At 35.2% G+C, this 20,423-nt stretch overlaps 1 protein-coding gene across 4 annotated transcripts; it reads right to left on the minus strand.

The window, feature by feature from the left end:
* Positions 1-1,784: 1,784 nt before the first annotated feature.
* LOC120329943 (P-selectin-like) lies at positions 1,785-18,374 on the minus strand. Of its 4 annotated transcripts, XM_039396745.2 has the most exons (31): positions 18,039-18,367; positions 17,484-17,606; positions 16,864-17,004; positions 16,487-16,621; positions 15,896-16,030; positions 15,332-15,463; positions 14,760-14,897; positions 14,227-14,311; positions 13,706-13,809; positions 13,534-13,618; positions 13,020-13,141; positions 12,368-12,449; positions 12,128-12,225; positions 11,277-11,361; positions 11,070-11,167; positions 10,794-10,878; positions 10,439-10,560; positions 9,915-9,996; positions 9,680-9,777; positions 8,906-8,984; positions 8,422-8,522; positions 7,876-7,954; positions 7,426-7,520; positions 6,889-6,982; positions 6,170-6,264; positions 6,018-6,096; positions 5,149-5,243; positions 4,423-4,575; positions 4,081-4,152; positions 3,198-3,365; positions 1,785-2,603 (listed from the first exon to the last, which is right to left on the minus strand). In XM_039396745.2, the coding sequence occupies exons 1-31, from the start codon at positions 18,097-18,099 to the stop codon at positions 2,422-2,424; spliced, it is 3,303 nt and encodes a 1,100-aa protein (XP_039252679.2). In that variant the 5' UTR covers positions 18,100-18,367; the 3' UTR covers positions 1,785-2,421. The 4 variants fall into 4 exon arrangements, 3 of the variants coding, with proteins under 3 accessions (XP_039252679.2, XP_039252680.2, XP_039252681.2); XM_039396746.2 differs by lacking the exons at positions 8,422-8,522; positions 8,906-8,984 and having other exon boundaries at positions 18,039-18,370; XR_005567788.2 differs by lacking the exons at positions 1,785-2,603; positions 3,198-3,365; positions 6,018-6,096 and having other exon boundaries at positions 18,039-18,374.
* Between the last annotated feature and the right edge of the window lie 2,049 nt (positions 18,375-20,423).

The following is a 20,423-nucleotide window of genomic DNA, read 5'->3' on the forward strand; positions in this document are numbered from 1 at the left end:
TAATTAGAAGCTGACATTATGTATTTAGTCTTATGCGACTGACTGTGGTGATGGTGAGTCAACAATGGATGTTTTCCCGACCCTTGACCCAAGAAAAATTCTTCCTATCCTATTTTACAATTGCAACTTTTTGGTGCTCATTGTAAGGGTGATTTCGCGAGTTAGCGCCTTAAACTGGTTTATATGTTTCAAACAATCATTTTAATTCAAAATATTCAAACCTGTTATTGAAAAGTACCGGTAAAAAGGTTTAGCCTCGTTTATCAAAGCTATTTTTGAACTATTTTTTGATTACTGCAATTAAACTATATGAGAAGACAGTATGATCCTTGGATTCCATTATCTTTGGACCCACGTACTTTTGCACCCACGTACATTTGCATCAATGAACAATTGCACCCGCAGATTTTACCACCCACATACAGATTGCACCCATGGAAATTTGCACCTATGTACTTTTGCACCCACGGACATTTGCACCCAGTATATTTGTACTCGAGGACATTTGGACCCGCGTATATTTGCACCCACATACCTTTGCAGCCGCGTACATTTTCACCAACGTACAATTGAACCCGCGTACATTTACATCCATGAACATTTGCGCCCACGGATATTCGCATCTATGGACCCCTGCATTCATGGAATTTTGCATCCGTAAACATTTACACCTATTGATACCATTGATTGTCTTTAAGGTAAAATGCTCTATTGCCAATTGTGCCGAAATAGGGACATCCTAATGTAATATTTTGTATTGAAAACGAAACTCACTGCAAACTTGAACGTACCGGTATATGCGGGTGGTAAAATTTATGGGTGGAAATATATGGGTGCAAATGTGGGTGGGTGTAAAAGCATGCAGGTGCAAATGTCCTGGGTGCAGTTTACGGGAGCAAATGTGCTGTCACCTAATCATTGAGTTATTTGATTCGTTCTGAAATTTCCAAAACACAACCAAGAACTAACAAATGGCATGTGAAAACGAGGTAATGTTTACAACCATGCCAGAAAATCTGTCTGTGCGACTACTAAAACGTCTACTGTTAGGTACGTCGCTTTTCCGAAGTGGAAACAGAGCTTTTCCAAGAAATGCTAAAGATTTTCTTGCTTTATGGGTTAATACCCGCATGTTTTTTCAACTTTGTGCATTGCATATTGTTTATTATACTTACAATCGGCTACTCAATTGATAGTTGCAAACGATCTTCCTCAAAGTTGAAACAGTTTCCATGTTACTTTTGGTGAGTGGGCTTTGGAGAATTAGCTACCAACATCGCTTGATAAAGATTACAATAAAGTGCCATCAGACGACCAGTTGGATAGGGCACCGAATTTTAATCGCGGTCGGTGTCGGGCCATCATTTAAGTTTTCACGGTTTCAGTAGTAGTTTTCCAGCCAGTTTTCTGAAACACACCAGGATGTGTGTACTGTAGATGGAAATGCTGTTGGTGCCAACGTTGGTACGTGGTTCAAATAAACTGCGTTTAATTGATGAGCGCTAACGTATGGAAACAAATGTGCGTTAATGCAAAAGTGCTGTCAGTCGTTTCCTGTTCACTTGCAGAAGGTATTTTAGAAAATTTGAGCGCAAAAATAAACAATTATACACGCCGAGTAGTCAATGTTATCATGAAGCATGCTACTAAGAATAAGGTCAGGAGAACAATTAGCACACCCTCAAATAAGCACTTGTGGTAGGCGCGTCCATCGTATGGAGACTTTGCGGCAAAAAGCATTAAGAAAATGTCAAAGCAAAAAATATCAATAATGCACACCTACATCCACCTTGCTTGCGGGAGCAATATAATTGGGATTGTGAGAAGGAAAACAATATTAGCATTTTGTTAGCCGATCACATCGTGTCTTAAACATTTAGGTTATTGGCATGAAATGATTCACACGATATTCGAGAATATTGCAAGAGGTAGACTGAGACTACATGAAACAGCAATGTACATGAAACATATGTTTATTTGAGGTATGACAGTAAAAAATATTTGGCAGGCAGAGGTGTCAAGACAAATTAGGCAAATAACGGTTAAAAATACTGATAATAAAATCCACGCAAGTCTCACTACGATACGCCGTGATAGAATTACGTTTATACCAAAACGTAAAGAGTTATTTTGTGAGTAAGCTAAATTTCTAATTGAAAAATAGGCGCTAGAACAAAGCTGCCGCGGAGCTCGAGTTACATGTCTTCAACAAGTAAGTTATTTTTGTTGGCACGTTTGGAATTGACGGTTGTTTTGCTGGAGCGCTATTTGGTTCTGCCAGTTGTTCCAGTGGGCATGGTGTGTGAGGCGTTTCGGAGTCACAACAAAGAGTAAATCGAGTTACAGTCGTAGCTGGATTTAGATTAGACTCACTATTAGAGGGTACTTTTGTGGAAGGGGCATTTAATATCTATGAACAAATTACTGCAAGCGTATAAGGTTATAACAATTAGTTATAGGCCGCTTCGTTCTCTGGTCATAAAACTGCGGTGGACACCATGGACAAGTCACTCTGCAATGAGCTCTTGGATATCTTGGACATGAGGCTCTTGTACATTGTGTTGGGCATAGAGAAAATTGATTCAGTCCTGGCTGGCACGATGCTGAAAGTATAAAATGTGAAAAATAACTGCCACTGTCTTGTAGTAGTAATAATACAGTAACAAGAATAATGATTTTGCCCATAAACCTTTTATAGTTATCTTCGAAATTTGTGTAACATGTTCAGAATTACCTTGATTTTTTTATACCGGCAATATAAACTATACTTGCCTGTGAATTGTGCTACAAAATTGTTTAAATGCCATATTTATCAAAAAAAAAATTTGAGAAAATAAGGAATGCAACGTGGGGATGACTCAATAAACCAGTGTCAGTTGAGACTCAAATGTATTAACATTTTGACAATTTGGAAACGAGAGTCATTGCACAATCAACGCCAAGAAATAACATTTTGGCATTTGGAAACGAGAGTCAATGCACAATCAACGCCAAGAAATAAGAAGTTATAACTCAATACCACTCTAATTGATGAACTAAGAATAAATATTAAATGCAAAGAATATTAGGCCAGCTTAACAAGAATACAAATTATAGTCCGAAATCGTTTTTTCGTGAGGATGGGCGGACCGAACGTCTGCAACTCGGTTCATTAAATGTTCGAGTTTAGACGATTATATATCCCGAGCAACTCTTACCCGTCCGAGAGCATGATACACGTCGTCCAAAGCTATCAAAAAACTGAAGCCAACATCCACCACAGCTGTATACGCGGCATCTAGCCTGAGAATTGGTAGCACATCTAATCCCATTACACAGGTAACTTCCACATCCTGGCGATGGAGGTCTACCGGGTGGACACACAGCTAAATAATGAAAAGTTTTCAAAGATTCAATGTTGAGATAAACCAGAAAAATTTTACTGTGATTTTTACAAATTTAACTACAGACAACGCTGCAGATTAATCATATTATATTAGCCGAGATACAGCATAAGCATGTATTACTGTTTGTATAGTTACAGGGTGGTCCAAGGTTGTCGGCTCCGCGGGCCACAAAATTATGTTTGCATTGTTCGCGGACCACAATAGTGCCAAGAATAGGTAAACAGTGCAATACAAAATAAACACTTTCATTGTACAAACACATAGTTATCAGGCATAGCCATTCTATGCTAATAGAATCCGCATTCGATTTTCAGTTTTCTATGATGCCTGTATTGTTAGCATATTATATTCCCGACCAAAAAGTTAGAAAGTCAGATAACAATTTAGACTGCCAAGCACATCCTTCAACTTCGCTAGCTTTCCCAGCTAGCCATAACACTATTTAATTTAGTGACATTAGTGATGGCAATATGTCAAAAGATTTCTCTGGTTACTTTTATGACGAAACAACACGAAATGCGATTTTTTGATTACTCTTCGAATGTGACGCGGGCCACAGATAATGAAGCGGCGGGCCACATGAGGCCCGTGGGCCTGGCTTGGACCACCATGGTATAGTACAACAATTAGTGAAATCCTTATAAGACTGATACGTTGAAACGAAATCTGAACAAAACTAGCTGATTATACATACGAGCAGAAGAGACTGGTCGTTGACGTCGTTGTAGCAATTGAAATACTGTTAAAGTTCTCAGGAGATTTCGATCTAGAATAAGATAAACTGTAATCAGTGTTATAGTATATATAAACATATTCAGATTATATATTTTATTTCCTAATTTATGGTCGAAATATTAAATGACGAGAGGAGGTCGATGTTAACATCGTTCAAAAATGAAAGAACATTTTCTTTCCTTCAAATTTTGTTTGAAGCATGGCAAAAGTTATATCAAAGACTTGCAAGTTAGAATGCTTCCCATTACATAGTTGCTATCAAATTGTCCACATTTTATGGAGAGAAAATGCATAGGCCTACTTCGATTTGGTGGTTCCGGTGTTGGAACAGCCATGCAAACTGATGCACAAGCGTTCGGACAACAAATTTTCCCCTCATTGCAATCTCCATTATTATTGCACTCGTCTATGCAAGGCTCAGTAGCAGATGATGTTGGACAATCAGGATCGAATACTGTAATAAAGATATAAAGCTAAAGAAACATAAATATAGACGTTTTAGTTGAAATATAATTTAGATATTAAACTCTAAGCCAGACTCTTGTTTATTTAATTAATGATGGCAAATAAACCGTATATTTGGATTCCTAAACTTTTTCTTCCATTTTCTTTTGATTTCAGCTATTTTAAAATGATTGAATATGTCAAGATTGGAAAGATAAGGTAGGCTACAAATCTCCAAGATAGCTCTATTAGCGAGTATAGGTATACTATGGGCATCCAACAACAGCTAATATCACCAGAAACTCATAATGATCTGGTAAATAAGTTAGTTTGAAGTACGTATTGTACTATTAAGGAATAAGGCATAATGCTGAAAGAATCACAATGGACTTTCCATTCCACGAATCTCAAAAAAACAACTTGGTAACCAATCCCATATAAGACATTGAATGGTAACCAGATGGGTTTGCCATAAGATTAAGCCTTTATATCGGCTTTTCCTCTCCCCCTGAATAAATAAGTAAATCCTATTCAGGGATAAATATATATGTAAATCTTTTTACGTAAGATTAAAAATACCCACATTTGCATTGAGGTATATCGTGAGACCATTTTGAATTTGACTGGCAGAATAATATTCTTTCTCCAAATAATGTAATCCCCGATGCGCACGAAAATCTGTAAAATAGAATATATCGGGAAAAATATGGAATTAGGGCAGGGCGTTAAAAACTGATATATATGTCGAAACGGCGCTGTTTCAACCCTCGAAGCGGGTTATCACTCTATAGAAAATATGGTAACCGAATTAAGTCCGGGGAGAGATTATTACTTATCGATCTTAAGATCGGTAAGTATGTTGATAGGTATTTGTCTGTTTGTTTGTTTGTCTGTCTGTTGGATGCACGCGATATCTCACGAAAGCGAGGTTAAATCTGCTTCAAATTTACATGTGCATTCATCATAGTTCGGATCAGAAGCCTATTGATTTTCGATGAATTATGTCGTATACTTAGCGAGTTATTAATTAAATAGTGATAGGACACACTGTGTCACTATGGAGTAAGAGCGCTGTTTTGGGGGATCCCTTAACCTTCGATCGATAAGTCTTTGGTCTCCGACCGATATTCTCGTTTAAGATATTGTTAGATATCAGTGGCTGCTTCTATCTGGCATTTTTTGATCAAAAGAAGCGAGAAAGCGTCGTATTACGAAAAAAAATTTGCCGGATGCCTACGCTCTTGCTATGTCATTTAGCAGCGAAGATTTTTTTCAGGATTTATTACTTTCCTATAGTGCAGTGTTTAATTAATTAAAGCCACATTCGATAAATCAAATTCTGAATTCCCCGACGTCAAATCGACCTATTTTTGAGATTAGATTCATACTATTTTATATGGATATGTACAGAGGAAGCCAAATTATGTTTTGATAAAATTATAATATACTGACGTGCATAGACTAGCATAGTTCTGACCATCTGTACATTCGATCACCCCATCCTCTATCGTCAGATCGGGACAGAACACGTCTAAAAATAAAGTAATGGTCAAATGTTTTTTGAACATGATATGTGACAACTGTGAGCCATAAGTTAATGTTACCTTTGCATGTAGGTACATTTCCATTCCAATCTCCACTTCCTTGGCAAGTTAAAGATGATGTTCCGGTCAGATCATGTCCAGGAACACACTCGAAGCTTAAAATAATAAAATCAGCTTATGATTTATAATTTTTTGTATGACAATAGTACTTTGTGGTATTCAACTCGATGATATGTATCAAATTATATTCCGTTCACCCGTGGGATTCTATACCAGACAACATGGTGAGAAGTCAACCGTTTTTTAGCTTATTGCAGACCGATAAAATTTCAACACTAATTTTGCGGACCTGTAAATATCTCAGTTTCTCACATAGGTATGTTGTACAAAAATCAGCAGTAATTTTTAATGGCATTGTCACTGAGCTCAGAATATTCTTTTCAAGCGATATCCAAAACTGTAACAATGGCAATGGGTTATGGATGTTCGCCGGTATGACGCAATAGATTTAACAAAACATCCAGCCCTTCGTAGGACCTCTAAGTTTGATTCACGTATCAATTGGAGGTACACTAACAAAATAAATGAGCAGGCCATCCGTGGCTTGAAATTGAAATATAATATTGAAATATATTTGGTGGACCGCGGCAGAAAAGTTGATTCGGGCCGGCGGTGGAGAACCACTATAATAGAAAATGAAAAGAGTACCCCAAGTCAGCCAATAAGCCCAAAACAGAAAGTACTTTATTGTAATTTAAGTAAAAATAAATAATAATTACCTGCAAGTACTGGGATAACTAAATCGTGGCAAATTATCATCGCAAGTCATAGTACCCGGTTGATCACTAAAGTCTAGTGCAGGACAATAAATTCCTAAAAAATAAATTCTTTTTCTATTACCATGCAAAAATGATGAACGATGTTCTAAAATATAATGACAATTTATTTCGTGACTTCAAGTCAATAATTTCAAGTGGTCGAATTCCGTAACAAAACAGTAATTCAGGCAGTGTAAATTCATTAAACGGTTAAACTTTAATTTTACTTGAAATATTTTTTTCGGGATCCTAATTTGATAATGATAATTTTACATGATAAAATTTGCATAAAGCGCTGTTTTGTAATGAAATAGAAGTTGGAAATTCGTAAAATTTTAATAAATAAATAATTGATGCATTTATATTAGATTCTCAGCTTCAAAAACACGTTAAATTTTTACTTTGGCATTTGGTTGCAAAAAATAGGTCGTCATTTTACTTCCAATGATGAAAAGATGATAGGAAATTATTTTCATATGCTTTTTAGACAATACTTACGTTCACATCTTAGCGGCGGACCACTCCATTGTTTTGATGCCTCACATTCTACATATTCTGGACCAGCAGCTTTGTAAGCGAAATTACATGAAACACTAAAAACATTTACCGTATACGTAACTAAGATAGAAAGTTGGGCGATCGGAAATAAATATAAGTTAGATGCTGTATTGATCATAAATAGAGAAATACTTACATGAACAATACAATGGAAATCATGCGCCAAATTAAATAAGTTATTTTCTGTTAAGAAAACACAACAGCGTGGCTCATATACATTAATATTCTAGTAAATGTGAGTCAGTGACACGATGATTTTTTCTAGGTTTGTAACATGGCATACTGCACTAATTCACACAGCTTGCCGATCCGGTTCTATTAGAGCTCTACCCTAGCTGTAAGAAGAGTAAATAACTAATGATTTGTGAAATGTACAAAAATCGAAATTACGTGCAACGGCCTCCAAAATTAATACTGTCACAATTTGCTTGTCCGTTTTCAACTTCGCCATAATCACCACAGCTGATCGCTAAAAAATAGAGAAAAGTGCAAAAAGTTTGCACATAGTATCTAAAGATACCATATCTACATATACCATATACCACTACTCATTATTCTTGTGGACTTTAACGAGGTAAATAAAAATTGAAGTATAATTAAGCAAAAATTCACTTTTATAAGTTTTGCCCTCGAACCTTTGACATCACCCTCTAGATATCGACTAGGAATTTGTGAAAAGAAAATGGCCAAAATGCAAATAAATTAGATATGATAACTGTAATACGATACACCATGAAGTCAACTGCAGGCTTGAATTTGGGAGATTTTTAAGAAATAAAACAGGCATGGGACGATAATAGCCTAATACCTTTGACGAATAAAATTTTTATAGTCTACTGCGATTCACAAAAAGTGACCATAAACCAATACTATAATTAAGTCATTTTGGATTCACATTAGCTTCTAAAAATAAAAGTGTAAAATGCATCAGCTCACGATCGCATGACGATGGCATTGATCCTGACCATTGCTTATCAATTTCGCATTTCATGACCTTTCCGGTCACGTCTGGTTCTGTACCAATTGGACATTTAAAACTGTTAATATAATAATAGTGATATTACCTTAGTTCGATAATACCTAACCATCCATATATAAATATAATATTTGGTCTATATATACCTCAACAGATAATTAGTGGACGATAGATTATGCACACATACCATAAAGTGATCGTTCAGGCCTGGACTATTAGCCTAAATCATTCTGATCTGAGCTCCTAATAAGGGACACTCAACTATTTAATTATAAGAAAAAAGGGGAAATGTAAATGAGTTGAAAGACGCAATATTTCTTAATGTTAGATGTTGAGAAAACATTCTCAATTCAACCGGCCCGCGGGCCATAGCTTGCCCATGTCAGTTCTATAAGCACTATTGAAAATTTATTTTTCACATTCGATTGTATATAGACTAATTACCTGCACTCGCTATGATAGTCAAAACCATTGGTGCATACAAAGATCCCGGGCGGAAAAACAAGTTGTTGACACATAACGACTAAAATGAATAAAGATTTAATATATAACTAGTATGACTGTTTTTCAATAAGATGTCAGAGTAAATTCAAATATAGTCTTATCATGAAAAAATTTAAGTGTATATCTCCAATAACATATTTGTTCCAAAAACATGTGCAACTAATCTTTCAGGAACATTAATTTTGATGATGGCATCATATTGTATACCAATTCGAATGAATCAGAATGCATTATTGTTGGAGAGAATTTCAATTTATATCAAAATTATAAATAAGACCATAAATAAACAGCTCGTTTAATTTCAATTTTTCAACTAGTAATGTGCGACACAGTAATGTGCGACACAATTCAGTATTCACAAAATCTAGCAATGGACTGTATTTCAAGGCAACGAATAAAACCATCCGTTCGCGTGACTATTGCAATGCAACCAATTGCTGTGTTGGGTTTGATATTCGAAATAACGTTAGTTTCTATGCAATTCGGACGTCTTAGTGTCATATCACTCATATATATCTATTTCACTGTTGTTTATATGATCGACTCGATATTTGAAATTTGATGGGACTCGTCTTGACTTCCAGTCGAGGTACAATGTACGAGTTGCATTTTCTGGTAGATTGTCAACAAATATAAAACGACCCGCCTGTCTATGATTATATGTTCATGTAATAAAGGAATGTTTGAATTGACAATAAATTTTTTTCCCCATACCTCCGCATTGTAGCTGATCACCCGACCATTGACCATCAGATTCGCACAACGTTTTGTCGCTTCCTCCTATCGGTTCTTTGCCGTCTGGACAAGTATATCTGTAAAATAAGCAATATAATTACGATTCAGCTGAAAATTAAATAATATGATAAAATACTTTATATACATTACAATATACATCACTTCTGATAAAGCATAACTGCCAATTACAAATACACATAGAAATCAAACTTACGAACAAATTGTCCCAAAGTTTCTGCCATCTGGTGGAGTACAATCTATTGTTCCTTCAAATTGGAGTTCAGTACAAGTCCTTACTGAAATAAACAATGGCGATCAAGTCAAACAATACCAGTTCATACTTGATGTGGTTAGAAGTTGCAGAATAGAGTAAATGCAATAAATCAGCTCAATTCCGGAAAACGTATCGAATTAAAGGTAATACGTTTTCTAATGAATACAACAGACCGCTCCCTTTGTCATTTTCAGTATAGCATGACGTTATGTTCGCACAGTTTGATATGTTGAACTAAGCGGATAACAACAACAACAACACGTTTTAGCCAAGAGGCAAATGTAGAGCACTAACATTGCATACTCCAGAACAAGTAAAACAGTGCATGGGCTTAATTTCGAATCCAATCACAATCCCCACTCCCCAGCCTAGAACATTAGATTGTAGCTGATCGACTATCATAATATCCTCGTGAAATTAATGAATATGCAACGAGAGTTTGTTTGTACACACATTTTACTTACTTATGCATGAAGGGTTTGATGGAGGTGAAGGCTGCCATAAAGAAGTATCTGTACATGTAACATCAATAGTGGATCCTAATGTTGGAGTTGGACTTAGGTCGTATCCGTCCATACATCCATATCTAAAATAGAACACCAAACTTTAGCCCTACATATCTTCGTTTAATGATTAACATCTCAATACTGCATTGGCACTTTGAATATAGATCTATTATTGGAATACGTGGACAGAAAAACACCAAGATATCTGATAGGCACAGCGTATTTTAATACAGAATTACATAGTTTGATATCTTCATTTGAAATACGCAACCATTTGCTGGGAATGCGAAAACAAAAACAAATTTACACTCACGTGCAGACACCACCCCATAGGTTGCCAGTCGTGCAAACAAATGTTGTTCCTTGGCCGACAAAGCTTAATGTCATGCAGGTGATTTCTAAACAATTAAAAGTTAAATTTCACAAGTAATAAATCTAAACCAAAATGTCATATTTTTTTATGGTTCCACAATGTGGATTATTCAATAATCAAAGAATATATATATATATAAAAAAATGTCATATTTTAACAAGAAAATTTTACACTACTCAATTCACATCAAAATAAATTAAAATTACAATGTCTTACGCGAACATGTTGGTGCATCGCCGGGTTCCCAACTCTGACTATTTAAACACGTCATAGAATCTGTTCCAACCAATCGAAAACCGTCATTGCAGGTAAAGCTGTAAACATCAAATTCAAATTTAAATGCAATACTAAAATATATGTTTATGTAAGTTTTAACAAAAATTAGAAATATACTAAGTGTATATATTACATAACTAATCTTACTCGCATTTACTTCCAGCAAAATAGTTTTTGTCACAATTTTCTTGTCCATTTGTTTTGTCAAATCCTGTTTCTCCACAATTTACATCTATTGTTGGATAAAAAAAGGTTAATGACTAAATTTCGAAATGCGATGAGATTCGAACATGACTCAAGACTCGGATGGACCGTGTCTCGCGACTCTAGGTTTAGATATTTGCACCCAACAACTTGCCTATTCCTAACTGCATTTTTGGTCGATCGTCATCGCAAATAAAATGATCCACCAGTTTCTCACTGCGTAATTTCACGATTTCTCAGAATCGTGTAATAAACCAGCGTTTCCCAAAGGGTGCGCCGCGAAATTTTAGAGAATTGGATTAAAAATAACTAATATATGATTGAATATTGTAAATATTGCGTTTATAATAAATGTTTGATTGTATCTTATTTTAAATGCTGTGTATATAAATCAATAAATTCATTTTATCTTTTTATGTCGTTTACTTTCTTTCACGTAATGTCTGCCTCTATTGTTGCGCAACAATATAGGTAGACACTACTTGCTGTAATTTTGTGGGCTGCACTGCTGCAGGTTAGGCATCTGCTAATCCGAGGTTACGGAACATGAGTGATATTTTAGCATTTCAAGAGAAAATAGTGCAGAGGTAATTAAGAAGAGTTGACCATTTGCCTTTAGTCCTTAGACCTATATGTTAATCAACCTCAAAAGGCATAAAGTATACGTTACAAATTTCGTGTAAGTGCACCGTTTTATTTTTTTCCGTAATAATTTTGCGCCGCACGAACAAAAAGTTTGGGAACCGCTGTAATAAACGATTGCTTAAAATTTAAATTAATTTTCTTTTCCATACCGTCGCATTGAAGTTGATCACCAGACCATTGACTATCAGCTCCGCACAAAGTTATTTCGTCTCCTCCTGCCGGCTCTTTGCCGATCGGACAAGTATACCTGTAAAATAGGCAATAGTAGATTAGATTTATCCAAAAATGCTATAATATAATAGGCAATCTTATAAGATATACGTAAATATACGACACTTATAATAAGGTTCAACTACTAATTACAAAAATGCAATAAAAATAAAACTTACGAACAAATTGTCCCATAGTCTCTGCTATTTGGCGGCACACAAGTTATAAATCCTTCAAATTGCAGTTCAGGGCAAGTCCTTACTGAAATACATAATATGCGCCTTAAGTACATTAGCGATCAGGCCGAACAATTGCAGTTCATATGTACTTAATGTAGCGAGAAAACAGAGCCGCAAAAGATAGATCAAGTCAAGCTAGAAAATTAAAGGTAATGAGTTTTATAATGAATACTACTACTACAGAATAAATTACAAGCATATGAACTTTACAACACGTTCCAAACTACAAACGTAAAGAAGAGAGCGATTCTCAAATGTAACGACACGAAAGCCTAAGCAAAATTTTTCAGTCACAATTGCTCCCAAAATCGTAACATGAAAGAAGCTGAAAATGTGGAACAGCTACCGTAACTTACCAATACCGGTACCCCGAACTGTCCAGTTACTGCGAGGAATATGATAAATGAGTCCGGTCACATCGTTATCGAAAATAACAAATGGAACAATGTAGCCTGTGTTGATCGGCGATTATCGAATGTTTTGTAAAAACGCATTACATATAGCCAACGAGAATTTAAAATGAAAGTTTTCCTTATAGAACACACGGAACAAATACATACCAAATTACCAGTTCACTATTTGTTTCACTTACTTATGCATACTGGGTTCGATGGAGGTGAAGGCTGCCATGAAGTATCATCGGTACATGTAACATCAATAGTGGATCCTAAGGTTGGAGTTGGATTTAGGTCGTATCCGTCCATACATCCATATCTACAATATAATACTGTACTTTGGATATTTGTGTACAATAATCAAAATCGAAATACGCAATTTAGGAAATATCGATTTCCCAGATTTTTAATATGTTTGCGCATTTTATGAATGTGACTTTGATTTAACTTAAGAAGAACCTCAATCCATATTGTATAATTTTGATGTAACGAAATATCCATAAACACGGAAAATATTTGTGTTATTACTATTAGAGTGCAACAAAGCGTATTCTTGTACAGAATTTGATATCTTCATATAAAATAAGCAACTACGCGCTTTCTTTCAATACATCTGTGACGATTTAAAAAACTTTCGTTTTTATAAATTGCTCTCAATGATTATAGATGTGAAGTAGAATTAACCAAAGTTTTCATGTAATTTATACTCACGTGCATACGCTTCCCCATAAGTTACCATTCGTACAATCAAATGTCGTTCCGTCACCAGTAAAGCTTAAGTCCGGGCAAGAGATCTCTGAACATTATATAATTTTGTCTAATATTTGATGTATATATTAAAATGTACTCCCATATAATATAAATCTGTAGTAAAATTTCTTACGTGAACACATTGGTGCATTAACGGGTGTCCAACTCCCGCTATCATACATAGAACATGTCATAGAATCTGGGCCAACCAATCGAAAACCAATATTGCACGTAAAGCTGTAAATAATTTAGACCCTCAACGTAATAATAATATATCTATGTTTGATAAAAACAAGTCCATCGGGAATGTCTAAAAAATAAGATAATCTCTTGATTCATACCCATTGTTAAATTTATGATGGGTGTGCTTACATCTTGCTTGAATAAAAACCCCTTCAAGCTTATTCTACTCAAGACTTATGGACCTACTAAAACTTGTTTGCCGAACTTTAAGAGTTCGACTTTATAATACCAATCAATGTATGTCATCAGAATTGGAAAAACATCAGAAATCTCAATAGCGGCATTTACGAAAAAGGGCAACAAAATTTAATAAAATGATCCATGCACCGTAAACAAATTACAACTGTGATCCTAACTACTGCTCCCACTTGATCCGAACTAGTGTTTCGACTAAATATTTTGAAAACGTACCTGCATGTACTTCCAGCAAAAAAGCTGTTATCACAATTTTCTTGTCCATTTGTATTGTCAAATCCCGTTGTTCCACAACTGACAACTGTTGTTAGATAGACAGCGTTTAATTAATGATTGCCACTGAATGTCATTCTCACGAAAATTGCTTTAATCAAATTGGGTGATCCGTCTTATACTTAAGTTCTACAAGTTCAGTATTAGTGTTTATCTAACCACACGATCTAGAATTGCTCTTAACAAAGTTTATTTTGTAAGATTAAGGACTCAAATCATAAAATGTCTTAGAATGAAAAGCATTAAAAAGCAAGAAAACAAAACGAGATTTTGTGCTCAATATGAAAGTTCTGGAGTCAAGCGAAAACTTGAAACTGAACAATCAATTAAATAGTTTTTCTTGTTGTGGCAGCGTGTTTCTTCTGATTTGCAAAACTTCAGACCACGTTTTATTAAACAATTGTTAAAACTCGAATCCAAGCTTTCGACTTACAAACTTGTGGCAGTCGTACCATTTATTATATATATATACTTACGGGGGCAACAACTACGTTCACCCGATCCTTCACATGTTGCACTATCGTACGCTAGTGGACAGAAATTTGAAGAATGCCTGCAAGTACCGGGAACATTTTGACATGCGGGATCAGTATAACTTTGTTCGGTTGTCTGACCTATAAATGGTTGATAGATATGGTACATACAAAACTATATAGTCTGTTGACTGTGCAGATACAGATGCTTGCATGTAGGCCTATTGACAGACATAAATGGCATTCATTTTATGGCGCTCCAGAAGTATGTGTACCAATATGGAGGTAACTAATTTTGTTCGCCTTATTTACATCAAGTTGTGTAGAAGGGCGGAGCCGTATGAACAGGGGATATATTCACTCGGCTAACATAGACAGTCTCCGAACTCGTAATAGAACTAAAATAATAAAAATCGAATAAAATTATGGCCTAACCCTAACTGGGTATTCATACTACGGGTATACCCATTTCATTGTACATGAGTCTCTTGTAGTGCCGAGTGCTAAATTGATTTTTTACATGCCAAGGGTGTCGTTGCATCAAAAATATGGTCTGTTTTAGAGGTATAACTCACATGTACTATCACAAGCACGACAGCATTTTGAGTTTGCTTCGGTACATAACCCTTCTTCGTAACCAGCAATGCATACGTTTATAATCCAATTTTGACAAGTCCCTCCAATGTCCAAACATTGCCAGTCTGGACCTAAATAAAGCAAACTATTACAAAAAGAATACTTAAAGCACCCGACATGTTACCATCTAGTATAAAAATGCCAATCAGAAGTAGCATTTAAAGCAACTTTTGAAATGTGAATTGTTCTGCGGTTGCCTTTGCATACGGTAACTGCAGTACCGTACAAAGATCATCGAAATTGCATAATGATAAGTTGTCATTTGAAATTACAAAGGTAAGTCCTTCAAATTAACTAGCTTACTGATCACAGATTCAATTTTTTCGTTTTATTTTATTTGCCATTATTTTTAACCTAGCGATCGACTTAAATGAGATCATGTAGCATTAACTGTCCGTCCATTTATTTCGCTTTATTAAGAGGTTTATTGACATAATTCCCGAAAACAAGTCTGACATCGCAACACAACATGACCAAACATTAGCAAAACATATAATACATACCAGGGCAGCAATCGCGTCCCTGCCCATCGCATTTTCCTGTGATATAGTCTCGAGGACAATAGTTTGAATTGTGCATGCAAACGCCACCAAGATTTTCACAAGCTGTATTGTCATAACTATTTATTTCATTTTGGCCTGTAAACATAATATGTTAAAGACAGCAATGCGTTAGAAGATAAAACATATATATGTGAACATTCAACAAGTCAAGAATTGGTTTTATTATTTTACTCTGTGAAAGAAACAAAAATTTAGCAAAATGTATGTTTAGGTCATAATGATGCCTCCACTGAAAACTGTTGATAATAAGGGAAACACGTAAAATGATAATTTCCCAGTGATGGAGGTGTCGAAAGTGGTTTTTTATTGTATCCAAAACTGTCGGTTCACTCGGTACATGAGATATTAATTTTTTATCATTAATCAGCGACATTAAAACTGATAACAACCGAAATAAGTTGAGTTAAAAAAGCATGATAAAATATAACAAAAAAACGTAAATCTTTGAAGATAACTTTTTGATTAGCATTAGCTGTATACACTGAGTATTATGTCGTATATTATAGTTATAAATCAGAAAATAATACTTACATGCCCCATCACATGGTAAGCAACATTGCCTAAACTGATTTCCTGAACAAAATCCAGGTTCATAAAGTCTCGTGCATCGATTTGAAACAACATCTTGACAAGTCCCTCCCTGTTGCAAGCATCTATAATCACCACCTATATATACAATTCATTTTGTTCAGAAGACGTTAAAATTTATACATCTTCGCGCATTAATTAGGTTGGTACAACTACTTTTCGAGACAAAGAAACTATTGTGTCAGTTCCCAATGTTCGTGTTTTTAACGGTCACAATTTGGCTGGGGGAATAAACTGCAATATGCGTAACACAATTATCACAATAATTTTCTCTAGTCGCGTTGATAGGATCATCAGTATGATTTTATTCTTATACTTACCAGGACAGCATTGGCGGCCGGCTGGTCCGCCACATCTTCCTGCTATATATCCTTGTGGACAATAGTTCGTGTTATCCTGACAGTTTCCTCCTAAGGCAATTTCGCAAGCATCATCATTGTAACTATCTTCATTACTCTGACCTATGTATCAAAAAACAATTATGCCCACAAAGAAGGCATACATTAAAACAATGAGGCTAGAAAATGATTCAAAAATAGAATAAATGGAGAGATTATGAAAGTACTATATATAATAAATTAATGAATTTTAGAAATAAACTGCGATTATTTGACAGAGTTCTATTCTTTGGACAAAAGAAAATCACATCATAATATTTTTGGCATGAATCATTTAGGAAATTTAAATATGTAAATAAGCACAACTAGAATAATATGATAAAATAAAATCTTCGAAATTTATCGAAAGAACTACACTAACATTGTAGTTTTACATTTTTTGTATAATTTAATTTTCCGTTCATAAAACTTTCAGTAAGATTACGAGGCCTTCGTTCGAAGAGGATTCTAAATTGTTCAAATGACCTAACTAATAAAATTTGTTCAATACATCGCCTAATATAATTATTATAATAAAATTCATTACGGCATAGCACACTCACAAGTCACATCGCATGGAAGGCAACATCTTCGGAAACTACCCCCAGAACACTTCCCAGTTTGGTATCCTGCAGGGCACACGGTGAAGCGATAATCAAGGCAAGCACCTCCGCATCCGTGGTCACCTAATTGAAAAGTAAATGTTATGTATTTCTTAATTGCGGATTTTCATATGCATAAAAGAGTATTCAGGTTCGCGTCCATATAAAAAAAAACGTAATCGTTCGAAAAAATCCTGGCAAGTTAAAGTATGATTTACTTATTTTTTGTATAACTGTTAGGTAAAGACTGATCTCGAAACAGAACAATATAAAGTGTAAACGTTATTTCTTTATGCGCTTGACCCAAGAATTGGATTATCTACATATTGTCTGCATATAAAATCTTTGTCGTTAAGCATTAGGGAAAGTTTCAACTGATTAAACTAGTTCTCTATATACACTCTGACTCTGACGTTATCATTGTTCTGGTGCTTCACTAAGATTCCACTTTTAAGAGGTAAAAAATCTTAAAAATTGTAATATGTTAGGTCCTTTTTCTTGAGCCTCTTTACTAACCATTGCACAGTTTCCATATTGATGACGCGAAAAAGACCAAATAAAATGTCCAACTTCCCATACTGACAGCTTTTAACTACAACACCGCTTAGACCAAAAATTCGTGTGTGCATAGAAACGGAGACAAGTAGGGAGTAGTGATCGTCTGAATGAAGCCAAATTTGGTCAACAAAATCCTACCAGAGGGCAAATACGTGACCAAAATTGTTTATGCTATAGGTGAAATTACATTGTTTTTATTTGCATGGTGTCCAGCGGTACGACATTAAAGGAAGGGACATGAAGGCTTAAGCTTGTAACAACACTATTTTATTGTACTTTCATATGTGATATATAGAACCTCATTTGTATCTGTCTGTGTCAAAGCTGGAAAACATTTTTCAACACAACATATAAGACCTATTGTCTTTGAGCTCATTAGATGTAGTCTCGCATTATAGTACAAATTAGATTTTTAGTGAAATATTGTAAAAAAGGTCAAATGAATTGAGCTATAAACACTTTCAGATTGGCCATTGTTGTTTTACGTGCCCGACATTTCGAACGACAGTAATTCGATGTTATGTTCATATATAAAATGAAATGAGATATACTATAATGCACACGAAGCCCTCTTCTGGGTGCAAAATTTTATGAAGAGAAAATCTGTGACGCTGTTCAACATAGAAAACGTATACATGTATATCAGGGGTCGGCAACCTTTTGTCGCTCGCGGGCCAAAATTAAGGGTTGCAAGTATTGGCGGGCCGAACATATTTCTAGAAGTTAAAAACGGAACATGGCGCGAAGACTGCGACACTTCGTGAACTCAACTCAGTCGTCTTATCTAAAGAAAAAAATTACAAATGACATTTAATGTGACACTACATTACGCTTGGTTGCCTTCTCGACATCGACGGCACACTGAATGAAGCCAAAATTGGAACATTTCCTATATGGGCATCACTAATCCAAGTGCTCTGCTTGTTCTATGTAAAGTTCATTTTCAAAAATAATTGTTTGCACACATATGTACTTTCAAACATCGAAGTGAATTTTTTCGCATGCTTCGTCAAATTTTGATGGAGATTTTCTTTGAGAAGATACATTTTTATAAAAATTAAGCAGTGATGTATCTCTCGAATAGAATATGAATTTTATTTTCTCATACATTGCATCTCAAGGAGCTTCATTTGAATATTTTCTGCGCTATTGTACCCCTGCACTCAGCATCAACTTTTCTGCGTGTTGTCATTTGTCTAATTATTAATAAATTGTAGGCTTATTAAACGAGTAGATGTTCAATAAATTGTTAGGTTATAATATAATTTAGTCTAAACATGTCTCGCGATAAATTCTTTTACGTAAAAAATATAATCTGGTCCTCAGGCGTCGATTATAAAATTAATTAATCTTCAAAACCGCCGTTTTTTCGCTATAATTCAGTGAAGCGTCGCGGGCCGGATTATTTTACTCCGCGGGCCGTAGGTTGCCGAGCCCTGTTGTATATGATTCATATGTGATTTACCTTTCGGTGAGCAAACTGAGCGTGCGTCGGTCTTCATTCAACCAATACGAAATTTCTGTTCATTGTTTGCACAATGTTTCCTTAGCCAGTTTGGACAGGCATAAATTTGCCCTCAAGGTATACAACACGGTTTGATAAACATGTCTTCAATTACTGTATTCTAATTATACTTCTTTTAGGACGGGAGAACCATAATTATGCATTTAAAGAATGATTGATTGCTTTTGCAGGAAAATTCATTAACAGTGTTTATCTTAAAATTCCCAGACGACGTGTGCAGAAATTTATATGGTATATTTATGAGCGAGCAGAATAACAAAAATTCCTGATTTCGAGAAAAATGTTAATCATGGGCTAACTGTGGATAACGTTGGGATCACCACTGAAACGTCTTATGTTATAACTACTAATTAAACTAGTTAGATATTAATCTGACTCCAAACAGAATAGATAAATAGGTTACGTGTTCGACTGAAATGTCTGTTAATTTGATACAACAGCAAAAGTATCCAAAGAGTTGCCTGTATAGATTTTATTTCCTTGATAATATATTACAATAACTTAAATCAAATAAACCAACTCACAATTCTAACTTATTATTGTTACTTATCGATCTTAAGATCGGTAAGTATGTTGATAGGTATTTCTCTGTTTGTTTGTCTGTCTGTTAGATGCACGCGATATCTCACGAAAGCAAGGTTGAATCTGCTCCAAATTTCATGTGCATTCATCATAGCTCGGATCAGAAGCCTATTGATTTTCGATGAATTATGCCGTATAATTAGCGAGTTATTAATTAATTAGTGATAGGACACACGGTGTCACTATGGAGTAAGAGCGCTGTTTTGGGGAATCCCCTAACCTTCGATCGATAAGTC

The sequence above is a fragment of the Styela clava genome, chromosome 12 (genome assembly GCF_964204865.1).
Source record: "Styela clava chromosome 12, kaStyClav1.hap1.2, whole genome shotgun sequence".
Classification (NCBI taxonomy): Eukaryota; Metazoa; Chordata; class Ascidiacea; order Stolidobranchia; family Styelidae; genus Styela; species Styela clava.

Excerpts from the sequence above, each read along its gene's own strand:
- LOC120329943 (XM_039396745.2), bottom strand. The coding sequence starts at position 18,099 with ATGGGAAGTTGGACATTTTATTTGGTCTTTTTCGCGTCATCAATATGG. Across the intron at positions 13,810-14,226 it reads TTTGCTGGAAGTACATGCAG|CTTTACGTGCAATATTGGTT; the intron begins GTACGTTTTCAA and ends AATTATTTACAG. Across the intron at positions 10,561-10,793 it reads CTATGGGGTGGTGTCTGCAC|ATATGGATGTATGGACGGAT; the intron begins GTGAGTGTAAAT and ends GTTCTATTTTAG.